Raw genomic sequence first — 22,401 nt, 5'->3', positions numbered from 1 at the left:
ACATCATAAATAATGAGACTCCATGTCACCAGGAACCTGACCAACACTTTTTCATCATCTCTTGTCACTGGGAGAGTTTAGGAGCACTCCTGAAGGAGACGGACAGCCAAGCCAGCCTGGAATTAAAGCTAAATCCTTCATTTCCAGCCCCAAGAAATCTCAAAACTTCTCAACAGAGAGAACTTCTGGTTTCACTCTACCGGCAAAACCTTGTGTCTGGGGAGCTGGCAGGTGAGATCTGGTTGGATCCCCCTTCTCACGCTGGAGGCACACCAGATAGAGTCTGTGAAAGAGCTGAGTGCCTTCTTACCAGCTGCCTATTACTCTGTTCACTGGTGCAGATTGTTAAAGGTCAGAACAAGGAAAAAATGGCCTTTTCTGGAAGTTAGGAATTGTGCTTGTCTTTTGGATTGCACATCCCAAACATGACTGTTATGGCCTGGACTCACTGTAAATCCACCATGGAAGCAGTCAGGGTTTGCTCTTTCTCAGGTTACTTGCTTCCAACAAGTAGCAAGGAGAATGGAAAAAAAACACTTAAGCACTGAAATCCAAAATTCATAACTTACTGATGAAATGTTTGATTGCCGAGGCACTGAAATCCTCTGCGAATCAGTCCCTAACTGAACTTCAGCTGAATCGGTGTAAGATGCCACTGAAATAGGAGTGTAATCATCCTTCACAGACTTTTTTAGATCATGAAAGTATTTGCAAGCTAGAGGTCTCAATTTACAGCTGTTTGATAAATATGAAAATTAAAAACCAACTCCAGGTGCAAAATGCTAAGGAGCAATTGCTGCAAAAATCACAGCTCTGCTGCTCAATTAGCACATTTGGAAGCTATCCATGTTCTCATGGATCTCATGTAAGGGTGGCAACTTTTTGCTGATAGAGCAAACGATTATTGGTGGCAGCAACAAAAGGCTGCTTTAACTCTGAACCATTCCGTGGATGAAATTACAGCTGAGCTGCCTGGGCACACCTGCAACAGCAGCACCCACTGGGGATGCTGGGCACGGTATGGCAAAACTCAAACTCACTGCTGAAAAAGCCCAGCACCTCACACCAAAGCAAGAGAGAGACAAGCAGTATCTAAGCTCTACTAGTAAGAAGAGGATGAAGGAGGTGTGGCCCTAAAACACCAGGCACTGCGCCATATCCTTCTCTGAATTTTTGCCCCTTTCCTTGGCTTCATGCGGTCATGCAATAATCCATTTCTGCAGGACTACATCACATGTGTTTGCCAAAGAAAAAGAATTCTAAGCTTGTTTTTCATAAAGAAAATAAGGTTGTTGTCTTAAACTACAACCAGGAAACCAGCAATTCCTACTGCCTTTATGCATAGGGATATCAGGAAGAAATTTCAGTGCTTTTTCAAAGGTTTTAAACACCAGCACTTCCAAAATAATTATGACGCTGAGGACAGAATTGCTTTTCAAATAAAAGTGTTCCAAGAACAAAGCACCAGTGCCTATGTGCTTATTGTACTTGAGTACCTCATGTCATTTTGGGCAACAGGAATTCATGCTGAAATGACTGTGCCTGGTGAGGGTGCAGACCTCACTGCCCAGCCAGAATGCCAGTGGAGCAGCTCTGATGCATTCCCTCCGATACACAAGTCTTCTTGAAAGCTGATCAAAGGGCACAGGCTGCCTCAGACAAAAACCCCACAAACTGGAAAAAAACTCCTAAGAATGCGCAAGATTCAGTAGTCCCAGGACAGTGGCAAAAAAGCAAAATTAACCAGTGTTATCTCATTGTACTAAGAAAATAGTTTCTCTTTCGTTACCCGAGATGACATTACAATTATAATGATTCTTTTAATGTTTAGAATACTTTACTGTTCTAGAGGTGGAATCCTGAGATAGAACTTGCTTAATTTATGGCAGATTGCATGACTCGGGTCCCATGGTAGCAGCGAGCCAACACCTGCAGATCTTTACTCCTCCAGCATCCTCAGGCCCAGACGAACAATGACTATTCTGGTATTCTTACAGCTATCTTGCTTTCTGCGCCCTCAAGCAAAGTTTATTTTGTTTTAGTACATTAACTAGCACCTGTCTATAGAGAACAATGGGGATCTTTCCCCTCCTTTATTGATTACTGAGGGGGGTTGCGGGGAGAGGATATTCAACCCCCATCCCATCCCACCCAGGAATTAAGACTTCTTAGAGGGTCTGAAAAAAAAGAAAGATGAACAACATGTTTGTTAGATGTAATAATGTATGCCCATATGGAAGGAATAGCTAAACTGTCCTTTTCCATAAAAGAAACTGAACAGATTGCCTAGAACTAGGCAGCTCCCATTCCCTTTGCTGAGGGAAGCAAATGCCATCCAGATGGAAATTATCAAATGGATCAAACAGCTACATTTCATTCCCAAATGATCTTTGTTCTACTTATTGCTCATTACACCAGGAAAACTCTTTCTGATTTTTTTTTTTGAGTGCAGTCAAGAGGATATTATTTATTGTATGCTCGCTCAAAATATTCTGTATCAAAGGTTTCCCTGATTGATCGTGTCACACAAAAAGGGGGAGAAGAAAAGTGTCCTTCCTAAAGGGAACATTAATTTAACGTCTCTGGAATGTGTTAATTCCCATTCAACCCAACACGTGACTGAGGCTGTCCCTGTAGTGTGGCAGTTAGCTCCACAGCCACTTCCTGAAGCCCAGGGTGATGAAAAACCTTTTCAGCAGCACTATCACTTGCCAGGTGTTACCAAAGTAAATATTACCAAGTCCCAGAAAAAACACCTTGAGGTTCTTTAGCTGCTTTTATCTATACTGCCCCATGGGTAGGTATTTCAATTGGAAATCTGCACTGAAAAAACCCAGAATTTAAAAATCACAAAAAATCCTCATCTTTAGCCCTATATGATTATATATGACATGTATAATCAAATTCAATAATTTAGGGGACATTTTCAGACATAAGAGGAGTTAGTTACCAACTAAAATGGAAAGGCAATGAAATCTGGATATCTAATTCCTTCTTACAACTTTGAAAAACCTCCATAATGTTTCACATGGTAAATATCCTATTTGTTTAAACATATCTACCTAGAAATTTCTGATTATGTTTATGGATGTTTATCTCTTATCCTACTGAGTTATATAAGCTCTGACTATATATTTTGTTATAATGTGATTTTCTTTTAGTCTGAAAACCTCCAGCAGCAAAGGTACAGTCTTTTACAAGGACATAAACCTGTTAACAGCTGTGGCTGAGTGACAGGATTAGATCAAGAGCATCTAATCTAACTGGGCCACGTAACACTACCTTTTACTTCACATTAAACATTGAACATGAGTTCAACTTGTGTCACGGGTTTATCAGGTGGGCTTATAAATTAGGCAATAAATTAGAAGTTGATTTTTTAATGGTGTGGTCATTAACAGATGACACTGAGTTCAGTTGCAGCAATCCAAAAATACCAAGGATCCCATGGCTTCACGTGCAGAAGGCAGCAGTGCAGCTCCCAGGGCCTGAAGTCCATATGACTGATGTTTTATTTTCTTTGAGTGTCGATGGATAGGTATCAGCTTTGCAATGGCTGGGGATGTAATGGCTGTGCTGCCAAGGGAAAACACTCCAGGTGCACTGACTGTGGGAGCAGTATAAACTCTCTGCCCAGGGAGGGGAGACCCCTATGTAAAGGAGTCCCAATGTAAAACACACAGATGGAAATGCAGTTCCTTCCACCGAAAATCAGGGAGGATATTGGCAAGCAGATTCAGACATTTTGTACAACATTGTGACTTGGCAATTAGTCCCTAAACAATCGTTCTGGAGCAGGAAGGAGCCCCCAGTGTTAATCTTCCAGAGTATCCAGGTGAGATGTGCAAAACAATATATCACTACGATCTCTGTTCAACTCAGAGCTCAAAAGTGGTAATTCATAATAGGACATTTCAGATAAGTCTTATAGACAAGACAACCTCTTCCAAGGAAAAAGCTAGGCTCGGAAATAAAATATGAATATTTTTACATTCAAAAAGGGTCAGATTTATCCACAACAGAAGTTATTACTCCTAATAATACTGCTAAGGCAATTGTCTTATTCATATCTCATTTGTCTATAAAAGGCTTAATTTACAACGTACCCCAGTACTGCAGAAGTACGTTTGTTTCAAAATAGGAGTGTTTATTTTCATGTTAGAGTTTAGATTTTTTTTTTCCCAAGGACTCCTATTAAACTGAGGCAGAGCCGCCTTCTCAAAATAGTTTATTAAAGTGAAAGATGTGTCCTCACAATCACATTTTCTGTCCCCAGCATCCTGTTTGCCACTCTAAAGAGCAGTGCTCATTCTTAAGCAGGCATGTCATCTTCTGGAGACTTGCAGGAATTTGAACGATTACTTTCAATTTAGGAGCAGCAGAAACTACTTCCCCTCCTTTACACTCTGTAAAGCTCCCAAGTAAGCATACCAACAAGGATTTGTTTTAATATCACCTTACTTAGGACACAGAAATTAAGAAGAACACCACAAAAGAGGTCAGAAGCCCTCTGAAGGAAACACACGTGCTTATGTGACTTCCCAGGAGAATGGCAGCACTGCAGGTACTAATCCAGGGAAGAAAACTCTCCACAGCTCGGGCTGAAACCATGTGTTTGAATACACTGTTTTATAAGTTGTTGCCCTCTCTTCTGCACTGTCCTCATTTACACTGTTCAAAAGGAAGCATGTGCAGCTGAGGAGAAGCACACATTTCACAGACACAGAACTGTGAATCCGGCTTATTTTTATGCAAAAGCTCCCAAGTATTAGCACTAGACCTGGCATATGCTCAATGCCTCACTCGATGAATGGTGTCTCTGATCTCCTGGGGCCTCAGGAGAATTTGTCAGGTCAACAAGCCTGCAGATATACATACATGCTTTATTTCCCATTTAATATACTTACAAACTGGTACCTCAGTATCTTACAGTGAATCCAGAGTTGGTGACTATAAATTAAGACAAAACTATATAGTTAATCCAAGGTATAAGTACCAAGAATTAAGTCCTCAGGCAGAACATTAAAAAAAAAGCTAGAACAACACAAAAGAGAGGTTCCCAAGTGTTAATGTCCATTGTCTCTTACAAGAAAGCTAGTCCAGTGTTCAAAGCAGTCACCTAGGATACAGGAGGAAGATTTCAAGTCTTTGTCCTGCAAGGCACTACCGAATTGCCACAACCAAATTCCATATGACCTTGGTCACAGTACCTTAGGTGGGAATCACCCTCCCTTTCTTCTGCAGTGTAGAGCTGACATCTGAGGCAGTCCCTCTCCACTCATCTTCATAGTCTGAGTTGAAAAAGGCACCCCTAGAATGCAGATCATCTTGCCTATTTTAGATATACATTAAGATGAGATGGATCCTGTCCTATAGATCAAGTGCTGATTTCTCTTCATGATTGTCAGGGACCCCAGGACACTAATTCAGACATACATGTTTCAAGGAATCACGCTCCCTACAGCATGAATTAAGTTTTGCTCCTAAACACGTGATAACAAGCTCCCTGCCTGGCAGCCAGACATCTGACAGTCACTGCTGTGAGGGTCTGCAAAGCTGGCTGAGCTGTAAGCAATAAAGAGCTTAATTCTGTAGCCTAGTAAAGATGTTGTGTCACCCGAGAAGAACCAGGAAGCATCGAGTCAATTGTCTGTCCGCATGCAAAAGTCAGTGCAAATCCCAGGTTCACGGAGATATCTAAAGGGGGGGACTAGAGGAACATGCTGCTCTGGGAAAGATGCACATGTCGGGTACAACAAGCAGTGATTTTCTCTGGCTCTTCTAAGCATCATCACACAAGGTACTTTCTATTCTGAATGCAATTCATATCACCTAACACACTGGGATACTTGTCCACACCAGCTGCAGCTGTGTTTCTTAGGTTTCAAAAATCTGAAGAGGTTATTGCCTCCAATACCCTCTCTCAAACACTCACTCAGAGCCAGCCATCTGCCACACACTGCTATTTCCCCAGAACTACTTGCAGAGCTCATTCTGTGGTCACCTGCCCTTTAGCAGGTTCATTTTGACAGAAATGGTTTCAGGGAGTTATCGCTTGACAGCCACACTGACAGGTTTGAGGAGATGGCAATTTCTGTTAGTGGATGGGAGGCAATAGAGCCAGGGCCGTGATGACCTATGAGATATAAATTAGAGGATGAAAACCTCTGCAGCCATCATCATAAAAAATACACGACCAAGGCCTCTACCTTCCAGGTCAGACTTGGGAATTGCCCTCCTGGAGACCATGTCTTAATTTAGTGTTGATAATGCTCAGTGTGCTCTTAATTAAAGCCTTTGGACCTTGGCTTCTCTACACTTCTCACCAGCTATAGGATGCAGACAGTACACTTTTGCTTTGCAAAATAATGAGGTATCTAGATCATATAGGAGCCATATAAAGTAGATTTGTTCTTTATTTCTGCCCAGCTCACGTACATCAGACAACCTGTCTGCTCATCGATAAACAGCCACTTGCAAAAGATCCACCATCCACACAAGATCTCTAACTAACTGTTCATTTGGAAGCCACAGCATCTTGGCACCGAAAAGGCATGTGGAATTGTAAGGGTGGCAGAGATGAGCAGACTGCAGCCCCTTGCCTCCACAGAGCAGCCACATGAGGGTGTGCAGTTTCTCCTACAAATCAGCTCCTCTGAGAGACAAGAGCAGCCCTATGCCCCCCAGGCAGAGCTCTCTGCACAGCCACAAATGAGGGGTACTCTCCAGCCTGGCACCCTCACCCCAAGATGCTAAAGCCTGCTCACCAGCAGGGCCTGTCTGCAGCCAGCTGGAAACAAAGATGCAGCTGCTGGGAGACAGAGTCCCCAGCCCACAGATGGGAAAGCAGAGAGGCAGCACCCAGCAGATGGTGGGGGCAAGGGAGGGCAACGAGAGACGGCCACATCCTCCCTTTTTAGCTGCGGCTTTCACTAAGGGTGAGAAAGAACAGCTCACAACTTTCAGCCTCGGAGCCCTGTTACAAAAATCGATAATGTGCTCCAGGAACTTCTCACTTGAAGAAGGCTTCGCCAGACAGCCATATGCTGAAAGGCCACGCGCTTGAAAGCTTCTCACTACCTTGTCCAAATACAATTACTACAAGTCTGACCCAAGTGAACTTTGAGGAATCCTTTGCTGAAATTCCCCTTTACTCCGCCCCACGTTCTCACACTGTGACCAAAAATTCAGTGGCTATGCAGAACAGATAACATCTTAATTTCTGAGTAACTGTCAATGAAATATTCCCAGTAACCCACCACAAAAAGAACTCTCTCTCTCCATCCTTAGATACTTGACCTGATTGACTAATGGCTTGGGCATTTCTGTTTCAGTGCCTGGGAAGCCAGCTGCGCTGGATCACCAGACTGAAACCGAGCTGCTGTGGCACCCTGGTGAACCTGACCCATCATCTGTAATGGGATCCTCCAGCTCTTTTTTCCTACCCATCCCCAGCCCCCTTCTTTTTAAGGGCTGCTTGCTTCACCAGCCATAACATGTTCTCTCCAGGACTTTCCACATGGCACTGAGCTTTCCAAACGCAGACAGGTTGTATTGCATGGAATAGGATAGTGGCTACATGTTCGAGAGATCTTCAACACGGGCACAAGTCAGCCTAGCTTCCACGGTGGGAACCTGGCATTTTCCCTGGTGCCTAACTCCAAACCAGTAAAGGTTCAATAGTTTATGCATAAAAAAACAAGGCAAAAATGTACTGAGAATATTTTATACAACCACAGATCTTTTTTCATCCCTTCTTTCAGCAGCAAAAGAGGCAATGGGGAGGATAAGGTGCTCCAGGGTGAGTGCCCCCCCTTGCCCTGGTCCCATCTACACTCGGGCTGGCAGGCAGAGCGCACGAGTGAGCTGCCTTCCCATGGAAACTGATGCATTTGGGAGAGGGAAGATAGATTGATACACACCTGGATTTTAACCTGCAGTAGAGTCAAGGTTCAACCAGAACTTCCACTGCATAGTCTTATTTCCTCTTAACTTAAGGTTTAAATTCACTCTTTAAAATAATAATTTTAAAAAAATAAACAAATCAGCCTCTTCTCATGTCCCTACCGCTATTAGCAAATCCCAACAGAGAGAGGAAAAATGAAAGGGGGAAGGGGAGAAGAGAGAGAAAGATCTGTGGAAAATGACTTCTCCCCATTATTTTATCCTACCTTTATTTATGTCAGCCCCGTGCAATTATATATAGATATATGTGTATGCACATAAACAATATGTACATATTCATATGTAAACGAACACATTATTCTAGGGTTCACCATTATCCTGACTGACAGGATCAGAGCCCCAGATTGCGGAAAGACAATGTTCCTAGCTAAATGTAACAGGCCAAAGGTTCTGAAATACTCCATTTTCTGTCCTAGCCTTTCGTGTTCTCTTTATTCCCAAGAAAAAGCTCATGCAAGAAAGATGGACTTAAATCAATGCTACCAGCTGCCTGACCTGCTGAGAATATAGTTGTAGAAACAGATGTGGGAGTTTCTTGGTTTAATCGGGCCTTAAGAGGAAGGTCTGCACTGTAGAAATCTTTCATGCATTATCTGGTTTTAATTAGGAGCTTTAATATCCATCAGCTTAAGGGCTAAATGAAAAGGCTGCTACTAAGAAGATATTAGTGTTTTTACAAATCAGAATTGCTACCCAAAAAATAGAAACACAATTTATTAAGGACTACAGAATGTTTAACCATGGGCAACTTGTTTTTGTTCTGACCCATACAAATATCAGTCCTGAGTAGGGTACCAAGTTAGCATGGGCTGAGCATCAGATCTGATCCTCAAATCCCTATTGTGCACAAAAGCTTTTCACAGCACAAGATAAGCAATAGATGGGGAGTGGCAGGCTTCCAGAGCCTGCAGTTTCTACAAATGTTTAATCTCCAGGAGAAACTAGAGCAGACATCGGCGCTTACTTTAAAGACACTGAGTCCTGATTTCTTCCCTAGTTTCCAGCGCCTTTCAGGCCTTCTCCAGCAGACCAGTTCTCAAAGAGGGATGCAGACCCTTCCACCAATTATGACCAAACCATGTCTGTTTAGATGTTTCTAAAATGTAACTGGCAACAGACTTTACCTTTTGAACCTCTATAATGAATTTTTGGTAGTTAAGTAAGACTGCATGCACAGGTGAGTGTAGACAAAATACAGAGCAATTTATTATTTTTTTAAATATTATGGATGCTGTTTTCCTGAAAAATAAGAGGAATAGAAGTAGTCATCTAATACAAGAATTGCATTGACTAAAGAGAACTTTCTTTAAAATACACATGATGTGTCATTGTGTCATTGTAGGTATTCTGTTTCTTTTCATCTGAACATAAAAACTGGCAGTAGGTTCCCTCTCCTACCAGGGAAAAGCAAAAGAGATGAAGCACAAGTGCAGGAGAATTATTAGGTTTTTTTGATTACATAAACCTGCTTGTTCAGTGTTGGGAGAAAGCGATGAATTCTTTTTTCCTTTTTTTTTTTTTTTTTCCTTTTTTTTACCTGTCATACGAGAATGGCTATTCCTTTCAGTGGTTTCTGATTGTCAGATTTCAGTTCCTCCCTACAAAGAGGGTACAAACTACTTTACCATGTATTTGCAGGCTCAGGTACACCATGAGTTTCCTTTTTGAAGTTTATTTTTCACATGGCCCTTAAAAAGCACTATGTACCATTTCAGGTTTCTAATTCCATGCATTGCACTTATATTCTATTTCTGAGGAATACTTCTGTTAAAACTAGAGGGAACAGAGATTACTTTGCTGCTAAAATGAGATATTTTGACTTTAGTACTGGAGAGTTCAAGTACAGAAAATAAGAACTGGGCAAATATTGCCTGAATACATTAATAAACACTCACTTGATGTGAACTACTGATCCTAGCTAAGAGTTTTCTGTGCTGTTCTTTGTAAGCAGAAGAGTCTGCATGGGAAGCAGGCTCAGTGACATCTGTTGGTAGGAAGCATGCTGCCATCCAGCCTCCTTCCAAGTGTCCTGACTGTTCAGTCAAGTATGGATAATGTGCTTGACTTGGGTGGGTCGATGGATGACAAACAGCAGATCACAGGTGACTCAACACAAGTCAACTGTTCAGATGTGTGCTGTAAGCACATTGCTACTGATCACCCTCAATTTCATAAAACCCTAAACCATTTACAGAACACGGGGTGATATTAATTATTCTGTATGAGTCACTCAGCAAGCTCAGAATCCCAAAGGACCTCAGCTTGGCAGGACACCAATATACAAACCATCCGGCCTCTGTACATCTTGGAGCTGGTTTCTATAAATGACTGTGTTTAAAGAATTTGAAGGACCTTGTTTCCTGGTGCAATGCATCATCTGATCTTCTCGTACATCAACTGGCACATTATTTGGCATAATCTGACTACCACTTCTCATTTGCCCATTCAGTAGTGGGAAAAAATGGAGTAGGACAGAGGTTTAAAGAAAACCACTGCAGTGTCTGAAATCTCACATTTTTACTTAAGAGAAATTAAGAGCAGCTAAAACAGTGGGCCAAACGACAACTGTGGCACCTGCACAAATATAAACGATGCTTTCTAGTAGGATGAATGTCTTAACAACTTATAAACACAAGGAGCTGCAGGATTTTAACTGAGATCTGTTGACTTGTGAAGCAAAGCTACAAAGTGCCAGCACAGAATCCATTTGCCTGAGGAATTGCTTGAGTCCATTTTGCATTGCGGTGCTTCAGTGCAGGTAATATGCTTGCAAATGTCTGTCTGCCATCTACACCTGTGTGTGTCTGCAGCCCTTGTTCAGAAAATTATTAATTCCAGCAGAAGGAAGAATGGGGCCAAATAACCTAATTAGCTTAAAACGAAGACTGATAGTTTAAAATAAACCATACTTGCCTTTGATAGAAAGGGACTGGACTGAGAAAGGCTTAATTTCATGGTAAGTTACTACGCTCTCAATCACAAAGTAGATAGCTACACTAGGATAACAAAGACTTACTACCTTCTTATCACAGGGTATTATTAACACCCATATTTTACTAGCACACTTCACGCATTATGATCTGACCTCCAGACTGAACTACCAGGCTTTTTTACTGTCAGCAAGATAAAGCTCCAAAAAAGTTTTCGCAAGTGCTAACTCTTCAAGCATCATTTTATCAATGTAAAAGTTACCACGTTAAATATTTACGAGTGGTTTTGCACATCAAAGTATCTTAACATTTGACAAGACAGCTGGTGGCTGGGTATCAGGTATATCTACTATCAGAAGTGCTGGGCAGGTATTAGGAAGAAAAGACACATGAAAACAGAAGCCCAGATTTTGGAACCTCAGTGGTGTCTCCTTTGCTTAGACAGTGCTCCAAAACATCACTTCCAGGAGCTATTTCCTTTGGCATCTGGTGTGTATTTACTAAAGACATGCCGGATGAAGACCAATTCAGTTACTGCTGTAAGCAATTGCACTGCTACCTTACTGAGCAAATGGAGACAGGTTTCCCCCAAAAGTGTGAGTGTGTGCATTAATATTTCTTCAAAAGCAGTCATTTTGATTTTGGCTTCCAAAAAGCAGCATCAAACAAAATAGTAATGCACTATGAACCAGCTGGGGCAATCAATGGTGGCAGAGGAAAAGCACAGGAACAGCGCCACATATTACTGTGTGTTAAAAACACCCTTTTCTAACAAAAGTCATTAAAAATAAAGATAGCTGGGACATGTGAATAATGGAGGTTTTCCAAAAGTGTTAACTCTGGTGGGATCCCAGTATAAATCAGTGTTTTGGGGAATTTACAACTATGCTCAGTTAAACTTCCCAGAGTCAACTGGTGTTAGTACACACACGTACTGGCACAGACACTCTTCTCTCCTCCCTCCCATAACCAAGATCCATTAAAGGTTCATGCAGCCCAGAACACAACTATTTCTGAGCCAGACTATGAGAAAGCACTGCCACAGCTGTGCTAGTGCAGGTGGCCTGGCGCTGCATCCCCTTCTCCCTGTTGTAGGTGTAGGGCTTTGGCAGCCCAGGGTGCAGTCTGAACCATCCACCCCTTGAACTCAGACATTACTGCACTCGTGCTGCCCAAGTGGTCACCTGAAGAAAGCGATCAGGGACACATCCAGTAAAACTACTCAAGTTAAGCTGCAATTTGTTACTGAAAAGTAACAACTTTTTACAGGTGCTACCATCTGCAGGAATACATTGAGTATCCTGCTGTACGTCAGCTTATTAAAAAAAAAAAAAGATAAAATAAAAAAAAAATACAAGACACTGAAGAAACACTAACAGCATAACTACCCACCAATTTCTGTAAAATGGATTTCTAGGAAGTCCGTGACACCACATTTTCTTAACTTCTAGAGCAAACAGTCATGTGAGGCCGATGTTCTTTCAGAACTTGCCGCCACACACCGAAGATATGGGTTATACATAAAATATAACAGCTATCTAATAGATTGTTTCACAGTCTCAGTTAACAGAAAAGCAAATCATAAAAAAGCAGTGAGAAAAAAAACGGGGAGGCAGCCTGGCTACTGAAAAATCCATAGGCTTCAGTGACCTCAAATGTTCAAAGAAATTTTGATCACAGAAATTATGACAGCTATTTTCATGTAATTTCTCCAGTCATCTCAAACTAGTTGCTAGACCATGCTAAACAGAAAAATATCTTTGTTTTACAAAGTTTTTAGTACATCTGTAACAATGGGGAAATCACATTGCTAAGATGCTTTACCTTGTTTTATTTCTGCGGGTTTTATTCTTTCCTGTGTAGCGGATTTCTCCCCACGGGATTTCGACCTTTATTACTTGCTGACAACACGTCTGACAAATAGCTTTTTGCTGTGGTAGCTGAGGTTGAGCCATCTGTTTTTTCTCTAGAGGGCCATGCCTTATTCATAACGGCATTTCTCTGTTTCGTTCCCTGGGGAATAGCACCTGCATGGTGATTTCCGATTTGACCCCAATATACATCATCACATTTCAACAACCGATCCCTCCCCTGTGTGGCCCAGAAAGCATTACGCTCCGGAGGCACCAGTGCATCCTTCATCCTTGACAGCAGAGGCCAAGGGGGTTCCTCATGGATCATGGGCAGGTTGCAGTCAGCCTTGGGATTTGACTTGGAGGAGACAACCGAAGGTATCTGAGGAGGAAAGAAGGAAAGAAAACATAACCTTGGATGTCCCAGTGTGTTTCTGTATGTTACATGGAAACAGGCCACTCCATGCACCATGGCTGATTTCAGATGTAGGTTCCCATATAATTGTACAGTAGGCCTGTGTCACACTCTCATTGGTATTTAATTAAAGCTCATGTGATGTATATACAATAAAAATTCCCTGCATTAACAAAGGTTGGGTCAGTCAGAGAGCTACTTATATTCTGCTCTCCATAATGATTTTCTTTTATGACAATATTTTCAATGATCCTTTTTATATGCGACTGCGATAGAGAAAATGACTGGGAAACTGGATTTGAATGTCACATATATCCCCTGGACTAATTAACATGCTATCAGAATTCTGAGTCACCATTTCAATGTATAATAAATTTTTTAACTAAGAGGAGATTTCAGTGTCTTGCATGATTTTTTCAACTATTAATGCAAAACCCAGAAACTACACTTTTCCTTGTTTTATTACATTTATTTTAATCCAAGATTATAAAGGGAATTCAATAGAGTAGTATTTGTAACTACTCTAGTTAACTGGCTCCAGTAATTGCATACTTGAAATTCGTTTTCATATAGTTATGGAGAGGTTATGTTCTCTCAGAGAGGGTAAAATCTCCTGTGTGTTTAGTTTAGCAGCAGACTGTCACAAATGCAATTGCAATTGATCAGCTCTGTTCTTAACAGGATTCCTGCAGTTAATGGAAATTACTATAAAGAGCTTCAGGGCATAGGAATAATTGGATCACTGAAAAAAAAAAAAAGACTTGTAGGAAAAAAGGTAGGACAAGAGCAACATAACAACTTTTTTTCTTTTTAAGCATCCAATCACTTTCTTAATAACCTTTTAATTATTTTTACAAACCCTAAGCCATTCCTACACAATGGGGAAAAAAATGTATGATGAAAAACATTAAGCATTGATCATCGTTAGCTTGTTTAAACTAACAATCAACTGTGCATCTCTGGAAGCAATCATTCAAATACCTATGTGATCTATAAAATGTGTGCCAAGATTAATAGATTTCACTAAACTAAAAACTATGAGAAAATTTTTACTGACCTGGCAATTTTTGCGATGGTTTTGCCTTAGTTCTCGATGCAAGGCTATGATCCTCTCTGGGCTTGTTAATTTGATAGGAGAACCAGCATACATGTTTGGAGTGATGCAAGAACTATGGATGCTATCCACCTTTTGCTGAGAGTCTGCAGGTATTGACCCAGTCATCCCGTTCCCTTTGATGCTTGTCTCATGACCCTCTGGCTGCCCATTGGCCTCTGAAAGGTCTGTGGAAGAAGGCAGCACCTGCAAGAGAAGACACCATTTCAAGAAATTCAAGCTAAATGAAGTTTTCCAATGCTGTTCACAGAAATTAAAAGTAAATAAACTACATTTATGAAAATAAGAAAAAAGATAATATACCAATTATTTTAAATGTGAAGCATTCCTGCATCTGTCTAAAAAGGACTCCTGTATTCATCAAATCTTCTCCAAAACAAAATCTCTAAGCTTCAACTAGAGCTGGTATTTGCACCTGGATATTAAGAAAACCCAGATAAAAAATAGAAAAAAAATCTATTTTTAAAAATTGCCTAGTGCTAGGTCTCCCCTTCAAGAATCTCAAAATTTCTAACATAATTCTTTCACACACATTCTCTCACTCCATCCTACACAAGAAATTCAGCTTCGTCTACTTAGAAATGCTCAAGAAAGTTAAGATGAATGGATTTAGTCTATTAGTTCAACTGCATGAACTTTTACACAGACCCTCCTATTCTGAACCAAAGTAATATTAATTCAGTTGATCTTATTTCACCTCCAAATCAACTTTAACATCAGAACAAATGTTATTCTTGAATATCTTCACTCAAATGAAGCCAAACTTAGAGAGAAATGGTAGTTGTTTAATTACGCACTTTTTCATAACATCTGCAAGGAGGAAAAGATCTCCCTGAACATAAATGAGTATCACAGGGCAGGGGTATTTTATCTACAAATGCAAATTTATTAAAACTACAGGATCAGTGTTACGTTTTTTCTTGTTATTGCACAGAAAAAACAAATATGAGACTGTTAACAACAGTTTCAGTCTGTGGGTTTTTAAAAGTTATTTATTTATTTCCAAAATTAATACATTTGATTATGAGTTATCACCTCATGGCCATTAGTCCTCTTGCAAAAGCTCCGAAAATGCTAATACTATAAATACGCCAGGTCAGAAATAGTTACTTAATATAAAATTTGGTTTGCTCTGCACATCTTTAACAAACATTAGGTACATAATTTGTGTCCATTTAAAAAAAAATAAAATAATTCAAAGGATTTTAAAATGCTGCAGTGGTGTAAGATTGCTGTGATGTGACCCCACAAATAGGTGAGTATTTATTGACAAGCTCATGCATCAAAATATAATTCTATTATGGCACGAAGAAGAATGGACAGTGTGTAAGTTGTTGCCATTGCCAGGAAAAGAAATTTGACTGTCCTGCAGGAGTGATCACTGTGGAGCTTTATGAGAAACATGCTGCTTGCAAGCAGCTTAAGAGCAGCTCCAGCATCAGGGTTAAATCATATAGGTATCAGTGGTGCCGTACCATCCCATAGCTTTTGAGGTGATGCTGAATCCCAGCTGTTGACAAGTACAAGCCACCCAGACCTGGAAAAGCTCATTGGTCTTATCTCCTGTTAGTAAACTGAACCTCAAAGCTCATGGGCTCCCTGAAGTATGTGTCTTACGATACTGAAGTACACCAGCACCCTGGTATTCAGCTCGTGGGGTCAGGAGGGTGGGCTGTGCCTGTCCATCTCCGGATGCAGTGTGCTGCAGGACAGACCCTCCCCCAGGGTACACTGCTTAAGGAATCCAAACACCCCCAGGGAATGCTGCCTTTTGTACCATTTTATCTTCTGCTCTTGGCTCCCCACCAGGAGAGGAGGGAACAATGCTGCTGAATTCTGCCCGTTGGTCCCGTTGAAGCAGCAAATATGGCATGTTTGGCCAGCTGTGACACTCACCAGGAGCAGCTGCCACCTAGGTCACTTACTTTGGGCTCAACAACGAGCTAGGGAGCAAGACAGTGACACCCAGGAACTGAAGGACTGGTCATACTGACCAGCTCTGGGCACAATTGGGATTGCTGCTCTTCCCTAAAAGACTAACTTCATCTACACTGATTACAGAGGGGGCTGTGCCACTGTCTGGATACAGTGTTCATTTAGGTAGGACGGCACAAACACCCGCTCATATCCCAGCATCATCAGCTGGAAAATGAAAGCTATGCATTTGGATGTTCCCCTACAAACACAGAAGCCAAAGGCAGCCTCAGAAGTCCTTGGTTTCTAACCAAGGTTATAAGTGCAGGATCTCTGCCCGGCGCTCTTAAAAAATGCCAGCTGGCTGAAAGCAACGGAGGGGTTACAGAGGGCATCCATGAAACGTTTTAAAGGCATAAAGAGATGGGTTCTAAAATTATTTGATGAGAATTTCCTCACTACAGGAAGCACAGTTAGAGGCATCCCTGGTGAGAGATGAAAGTCAGCAGGAGCAGAACCAGCTCTGGAGCTCAATGACCCATGCAAAGGCAAATCACTGTCCCCCTCATAGACTGGGGAGCTGGAAAAGCTACTAGAGAAATTGCAGCACCAAATCAAAACTGTGACACTGGCACATTTCATTTCTAGAAAAATAACCTCCTTGCAGGGTCGTGCCTTTCTTTCAACTGTTCAACCCACACACTCTTCTAGCTCTTGGGTTTAATGAATTCTGCTGCAGCCAAAGTAGTGAAATTCAGTAGAAAGGTAGGTAAATGTAGTTGCTACTACACTGATGAAGCTTTCACAGTATGGTCTGAGCTATATTTGAATATTGGTATGATTCTCTCAAAAAGGCTCATCTTCAGTGTTTCATAAGACTGTGAAACACTAAAGATCATATTTTCTGTAGCACTGTGGGTGTAGCTAAGCAAAAATCCTGCATTTTGTCTCAACCCCCGGCTATTAATGTCTTCTTTTTTTTTTTTTTTTTTTTTTTTTACAATATTGATTCTGTTGATTCTGTTTTCCTTTGATAATTTTTGCTTTCCTCTCAAGTTCCCACAAATGACCCCACCTAGGAAGAAATGAAAACACTGTGGTATTCCACCAAAGCTTCAGAAGTGAAAACTTGCATAATGCCAGGTTCTATAAGGGATTGACATTAAAACCAAAATACATCACCTCCCCCCAACAAAAATAAAAAACCCAGTGGTGCCAGAGATAAGAATAAAATGTTTTAATTCACCTGGATATTTTTAATTGCATGTTTTATCTTATTCTAAATTATAACATTTATCAAAAAATAAAGGAAGGTTATTTTTTAAAGCTTTTCTTTTTTTCATCATGGCTGTTACTCTACTTTGCATTTACTGCTGTAGACAAACGCATGCTGTTATGCACAAATTAGAGCAAAAAGCACTGTTAAAATATCTGTATTACGTATGCAGTCAGGAAACAGATCTAAATTTTTGTCACCCAAACCCAATTTTACTTTAAAATGGCACTAACTTTGAGTATGTACCCTCTGTACTAACAGCTGTTTACATAATTATTGAACAGCTTTATCAGTTCTTTCACTGGAAAGACCAACTTGCCATTAACTGTTTTTAATCCATATATTATATCCTTCAGTATTTTTAGTAATGTGTCTGAAGGTCAAAAATAACATATCTCTCAGCAATGACTTTTACCCTTCTTAAAAAAAATTACCAAATAAGAAGCACCATCTCCTCCCTTTCTTCTCCTTGGAATCCCAACATTTCAAGTCACATTTTCTGTAAAGTCAGAAAAAGAAGCCTCTTCCTGCAAAAAATTTTGTCTTGAAAGGTTCCTTGGTCTTGATCATCATGGTCCCCAAAAGACTGAAAACTCAAAGGTAAATTCATCCTCCCCTCTGAGGGGGGGACTCATCTGACCCAGGCATATGTCCTCCTGGTCCCCTTCGCAAACAACGAGTCCAAAATGTACAACTCTTCTCACCTTATCTCAAGCAGATATGCAAAATGGGCAGGATGCTTCCTTGTAAGTTCCTCTTTCTCTCCACTAACTATGAAAAGAAATAGATAAACTACCACGGCTGTGATTGTCTGAAGTACAGACATCAAACATGAAACATATCCCACCCTCAGTGCCAGAAAAGCTTCTGATCTCACCAGCCACACACAAATCATTTCAAGGAGATCATCACAGAATGTTATTTCAGGCCTGTTTCCTTGAAATGTGATTCACAGGAAAGCAGTAAGTGGTTTCTTGCAGAGAAATGAGTAGAAATAGAAAAATAATAATAAAAAAAAATCCCAAAACATTGTTCTACCAAAAAGTATCCCAGAAGAAATTCCCTGACACAAAAGAGGATTAATCTATACTATTCTCCAAATTTATTGCCTATTCTGTAAAACAAATAAATCACTACACTGGACATATTCTATGCCTGGAGCTTTCCATCCATAAGGTTTAAGATGACTCCATGAAAAGCAGTAAAAACCACTTCCATTTATCCCCATATTCCTTGCACAAATTCCCTCTCAGCCCTGAGAAATGAGGGCAAGTTGTTGCAGTAGTTTCAGATCCACTATGGAAAGAATATATAAAATATGTCAAGTCAAAGCCTTTCAGTGCAAGAGAAATCGATGTGCCTGAGTACAGCAGTGTTATCCATTACAGCCATCAGCAATCAGACAGAGACTGTTGGCTCAGTCATTTGAGGGAAAGGACTGAACACATGCCCATTTCTCCACACACACCCCAAAAGAGAGAGAAAAGCCCCCAAAATACTGCACAGCTGCCCTGGCTGGGAGGAGCCCACGTGAAGGCAAGCCAAGCTCACTTGCTCCTCTGTGTGGTTCTCTTATATATCAAAAGCAGCGTGGACACAGCCTCATGCTCAAGCTAGTCAAACTGGGAAAAGCCTGTTTCTTAAACTGCAATAGACACCTAAATTCAGAAAAAAACTGGAGCTTCCCCTTTCACACTTCCTATTAGTTATCTGGAGCATCATCTTTTGCTTCCCACTGACCAACACAACCAAAGCAGGTGTTGCAAAGCCCGGTCTCAGCCCTTTTTTGTTTGCCATTTATTGAACATGAATGTCTAACATCAGTTGATGAATGCTGTCCTGTGTGCTTTCCACTGGGAAAGGCAGAAAAGCAGTAACTGTTAATAATGCCCTTGAACTAATTCTACAACAGCAAGTAAAGCAAGATAAGGCCAAGGCCTTTCCAATTAAAAAAAAATAAAATAAAATCAGCATTTAAGAAATGATGATTAAAATGAGATATGACAAAAGGCCAAAACTGACCACATATTTTCGTTCTGACACTGGGCTTGTGAATCCCAGTTGTGGCACTGAGCCGAGTGCCGTGTGTACCCACTGGTGGCAGCCTTTGTCCCTGGGACGTGTCCTCTTCAGACACATGCCTTTCATTTTCCAAACACCGAAATGAAACAAGGTTTTAATTATTTCAGTTGCTCAAATTTACTATTGCTCCACTACAAGGGGCTTCAATGGTTTCTCAGTTCTGTTTTTTTTTTAAAGGAAAATATATCACAAAGTCCTGGAAATTAACTTCTTAGTGTCTCCAAAGATTTCAAGTCCATTGTTAGACATACATCGTCATTCCTACGGCTCCCCAAAAGGCCATTTTTTCTCAAAATTGAGAGGCAGCTTTTCTTCACCATCCTGCACACACTTTTTGCTTTCACTACAGTGACATAGATTTTTTTCTCTGGATGAAAAAGAATTGAAATAAAACTCCTTCTGTGCAATTGTATATGTTTATTAGGATAAAACAAGCTAAAATTAAATTAAATTATACTAAATTATTCAATTCAACCAAATTACAAATAAAGAGCTTCACAGTGCTCAGTTTTATGGTGAGGAAAAGTCATTAAAAATCTAGTCTTCTTTACATGGACTTGGAAAGAATATTAAAAGAAGGAAAATTGACTTTCTTTTTGAAACATTACTCTAGTGTATATCTGGCCTCAGTGAAGAGCACACTGATGGAACAAGATCTTGAGATACTACATGATTCAAGTAAATTTTATTTCTCACTCAGAAACATTTGAATGTAACACTGGGCTGTGAAAATAATCAAGAATGACAGAACTCAAAATGCATGCTGCTCTGCTCAGCTGAACTGATTTGAAGCCCTGAGTTAGTGCAAATGAGCAAAATAAAGCCATCAGGACAACAAGTGATTTATTGTGTCCAAGAACAGTCTCAAACGCTGAAAGTGAGGTCTGAAGAGAAGCTCTGAAGATGATTAGTTTTGCATCACACTGTCTTCATGTTTTAGTATTTTAATTGGGGTGAACATTAGGAAGAAAATATTTCTGACACAAAGAAGGGAATGATCAATCATCTGTTGTGTCCTGAATGAGCAAAGAACTGAAGTTCACTTTTGTCTTTAAGCATGAGCAACTTGTTGATGCCTGTAAGCCCTCCACCGAAGCTGGAGCTTCCTAGCACACAACTAAGGCAGATCTATCCATTATACATGTAATTCCATATTGAGATAAAAAAAAAAAAAAAAAAAAAAAGAGTTCTTAAAAGAATTTAAAAACATATTTTCTTCTGAGAACCAGACACAAAGTTTTCTACAGAGCTACAAAAGGCCAGGCACTGAACTGAATGCAGAGTCCCCTTTCCTTTCAGAGTGCCCTGGATCAGCCCGTCATTCATCACTGCAAACTTTCAGCTGAAATTCATCAGTAAGCCAAAGCAGGTAGGTCTGCTGTCAGTGTGTGACAGGCTTCCATTTGTCACTGGGTCCAGAAATTCATAAAGCCAATTGCAAATCTTTAATTTAAAAAGGAGGGGGGGAAGCCAAAAAAAAGCCCCTCACTTTACCAGGTTTTTCCCTAGAAGCATTCAAATGTTGGGAATGATTTAGAAATGAAAATCTGAGTGGAAGGAAGGGAATAAGCTTTCAAAGGAGTTTCACATAAGTAAAAGCGGGACATAGCTCTGGAATTTTAGATGTGAATTCCAGTGAGAGTAAGAGTTGCAGTGCAAAAATGAATCCTCAAAGATGAAAAGTCAGTTCAGTCTAACATATGTCTACAGAATTCAGTGCAGGATTTTTAAAGCCAAATGACGTACCACATGAATATGAAAGGGTCTCTCTTCTTCTTGAGTGTAACCATTATTAATTAAATCAGGAGTCATGATGCTTGGACATTTTCTCACTGAAATGTTTTCCACTGGAAAAGTGATCCACAGAAACCTAAATTGTTCACAGGAACATACAGATCTGCCTTGGCAGGAAAGGTTTCCCCTATTACACGTGGAATTACTTATCACAGTACTTATCACAGACCAGAATGATCTGAAGCTCAGTGTCAAGGTGCCCAGCAAGAACCCGTCTGTTCTCTGCATGATCCAACAACCCAGGCTTGAATCCTAGTGTGCCTGAGCCTAAGTGAGACCTCTGGCCATTGCAGAGCTGGATACTATGGGAAAGGGTTTGTGCCCCACTTAGTATGAATAGCTAAATATCTCTTGAAGCAGGGAATTGAATGTGGGGATTCTACACTGCAAATGAATTCACTGGCCATCAGAGTACAGATTCTCTCCTGCTGCAGCTGCTAGGTTTTGTGATAATTAGACATTCAGGGAGACAGTGTGTGTGTGCACAGTATTTTGATATTTATTGTATTGGGAAGCTTTACACTAATGCTCATTTATCACAGCAATGTCTGAGGAAGTGTCTGGAGGCAGTGAGGTATTGTCTCCCTTCTGGCAGATGAGTTACTAACTACTGTCACATAAAGCATTCATTCTCAGTGTGAGCTTGGGTGAGACCCAGATGACATACTCCAAGAAGACATAGCCAGACACAGAATCCTGTTCTGTCCTGCAACTAGGGATGAATCTACCTTTTCCTTAACATGCCGTTAAATTATTTCTTGCCACAGAAACAAGTATGACTGAGTGGTAGCTTGCGGCACGTAATAACACTAGAAGAATAAGCTGCTTCAGAGGGATACAGAATACCACGCTGTGTGTAAAAATGTAAAATAATCAGAAAAATAATCCTGTGGATTTACTACACCATGTGCCCATTCTGTGCACCTTTACTTCTGCTGATGAAAAATAGATGTCAGTGTCATTAAAAAATAAATTATTTTTATGTACTCATTTTGCAGTGCATCGTGTGAGCTGAAGTTCAAAACATAGTATGAATCTATGTCCTGTGTCCTGTCATG

The 22,401-nt window shown here is 40.6% G+C and overlaps 1 protein-coding gene across 3 annotated transcripts in view; it reads right to left on the bottom strand.

Moving 5' to 3' along the window:
* The window catches only part of JAKMIP1 (janus kinase and microtubule interacting protein 1), a 249,801-nt gene that overhangs the window by 38,129 nt on the left and 189,271 nt on the right, over positions 1-22,401 (bottom strand). For 2 of the 3 annotated variants that reach the window (XM_055708107.1, XM_055708118.1), the window contains exons 13-14: positions 14,221-14,463; positions 12,720-13,130 (exon numbers count right to left, since the gene is read on the bottom strand). In XM_055708107.1, coding sequence (XP_055564082.1) covers positions 12,741-13,130; positions 14,221-14,463 — 633 coding nt within the window. In that variant the 3' untranslated portion in view covers positions 12,720-12,740. Of the gene's footprint in view, positions 1-4,169; positions 13,131-14,220; positions 14,464-22,401 lie in introns of those variants that run through there. The other variant, XM_055708114.1, reaches the window with a different exon arrangement.

This window comes from Falco cherrug, chromosome 1 (genome assembly GCF_023634085.1).
Source record: "Falco cherrug isolate bFalChe1 chromosome 1, bFalChe1.pri, whole genome shotgun sequence".
NCBI classification, from domain to species: Eukaryota; Metazoa; Chordata; class Aves; order Falconiformes; family Falconidae; genus Falco; species Falco cherrug.
The sequence above is the reverse complement of the archived record's forward strand: the minus strand, read 5'-3'. Positions and strand labels throughout refer to the sequence as shown.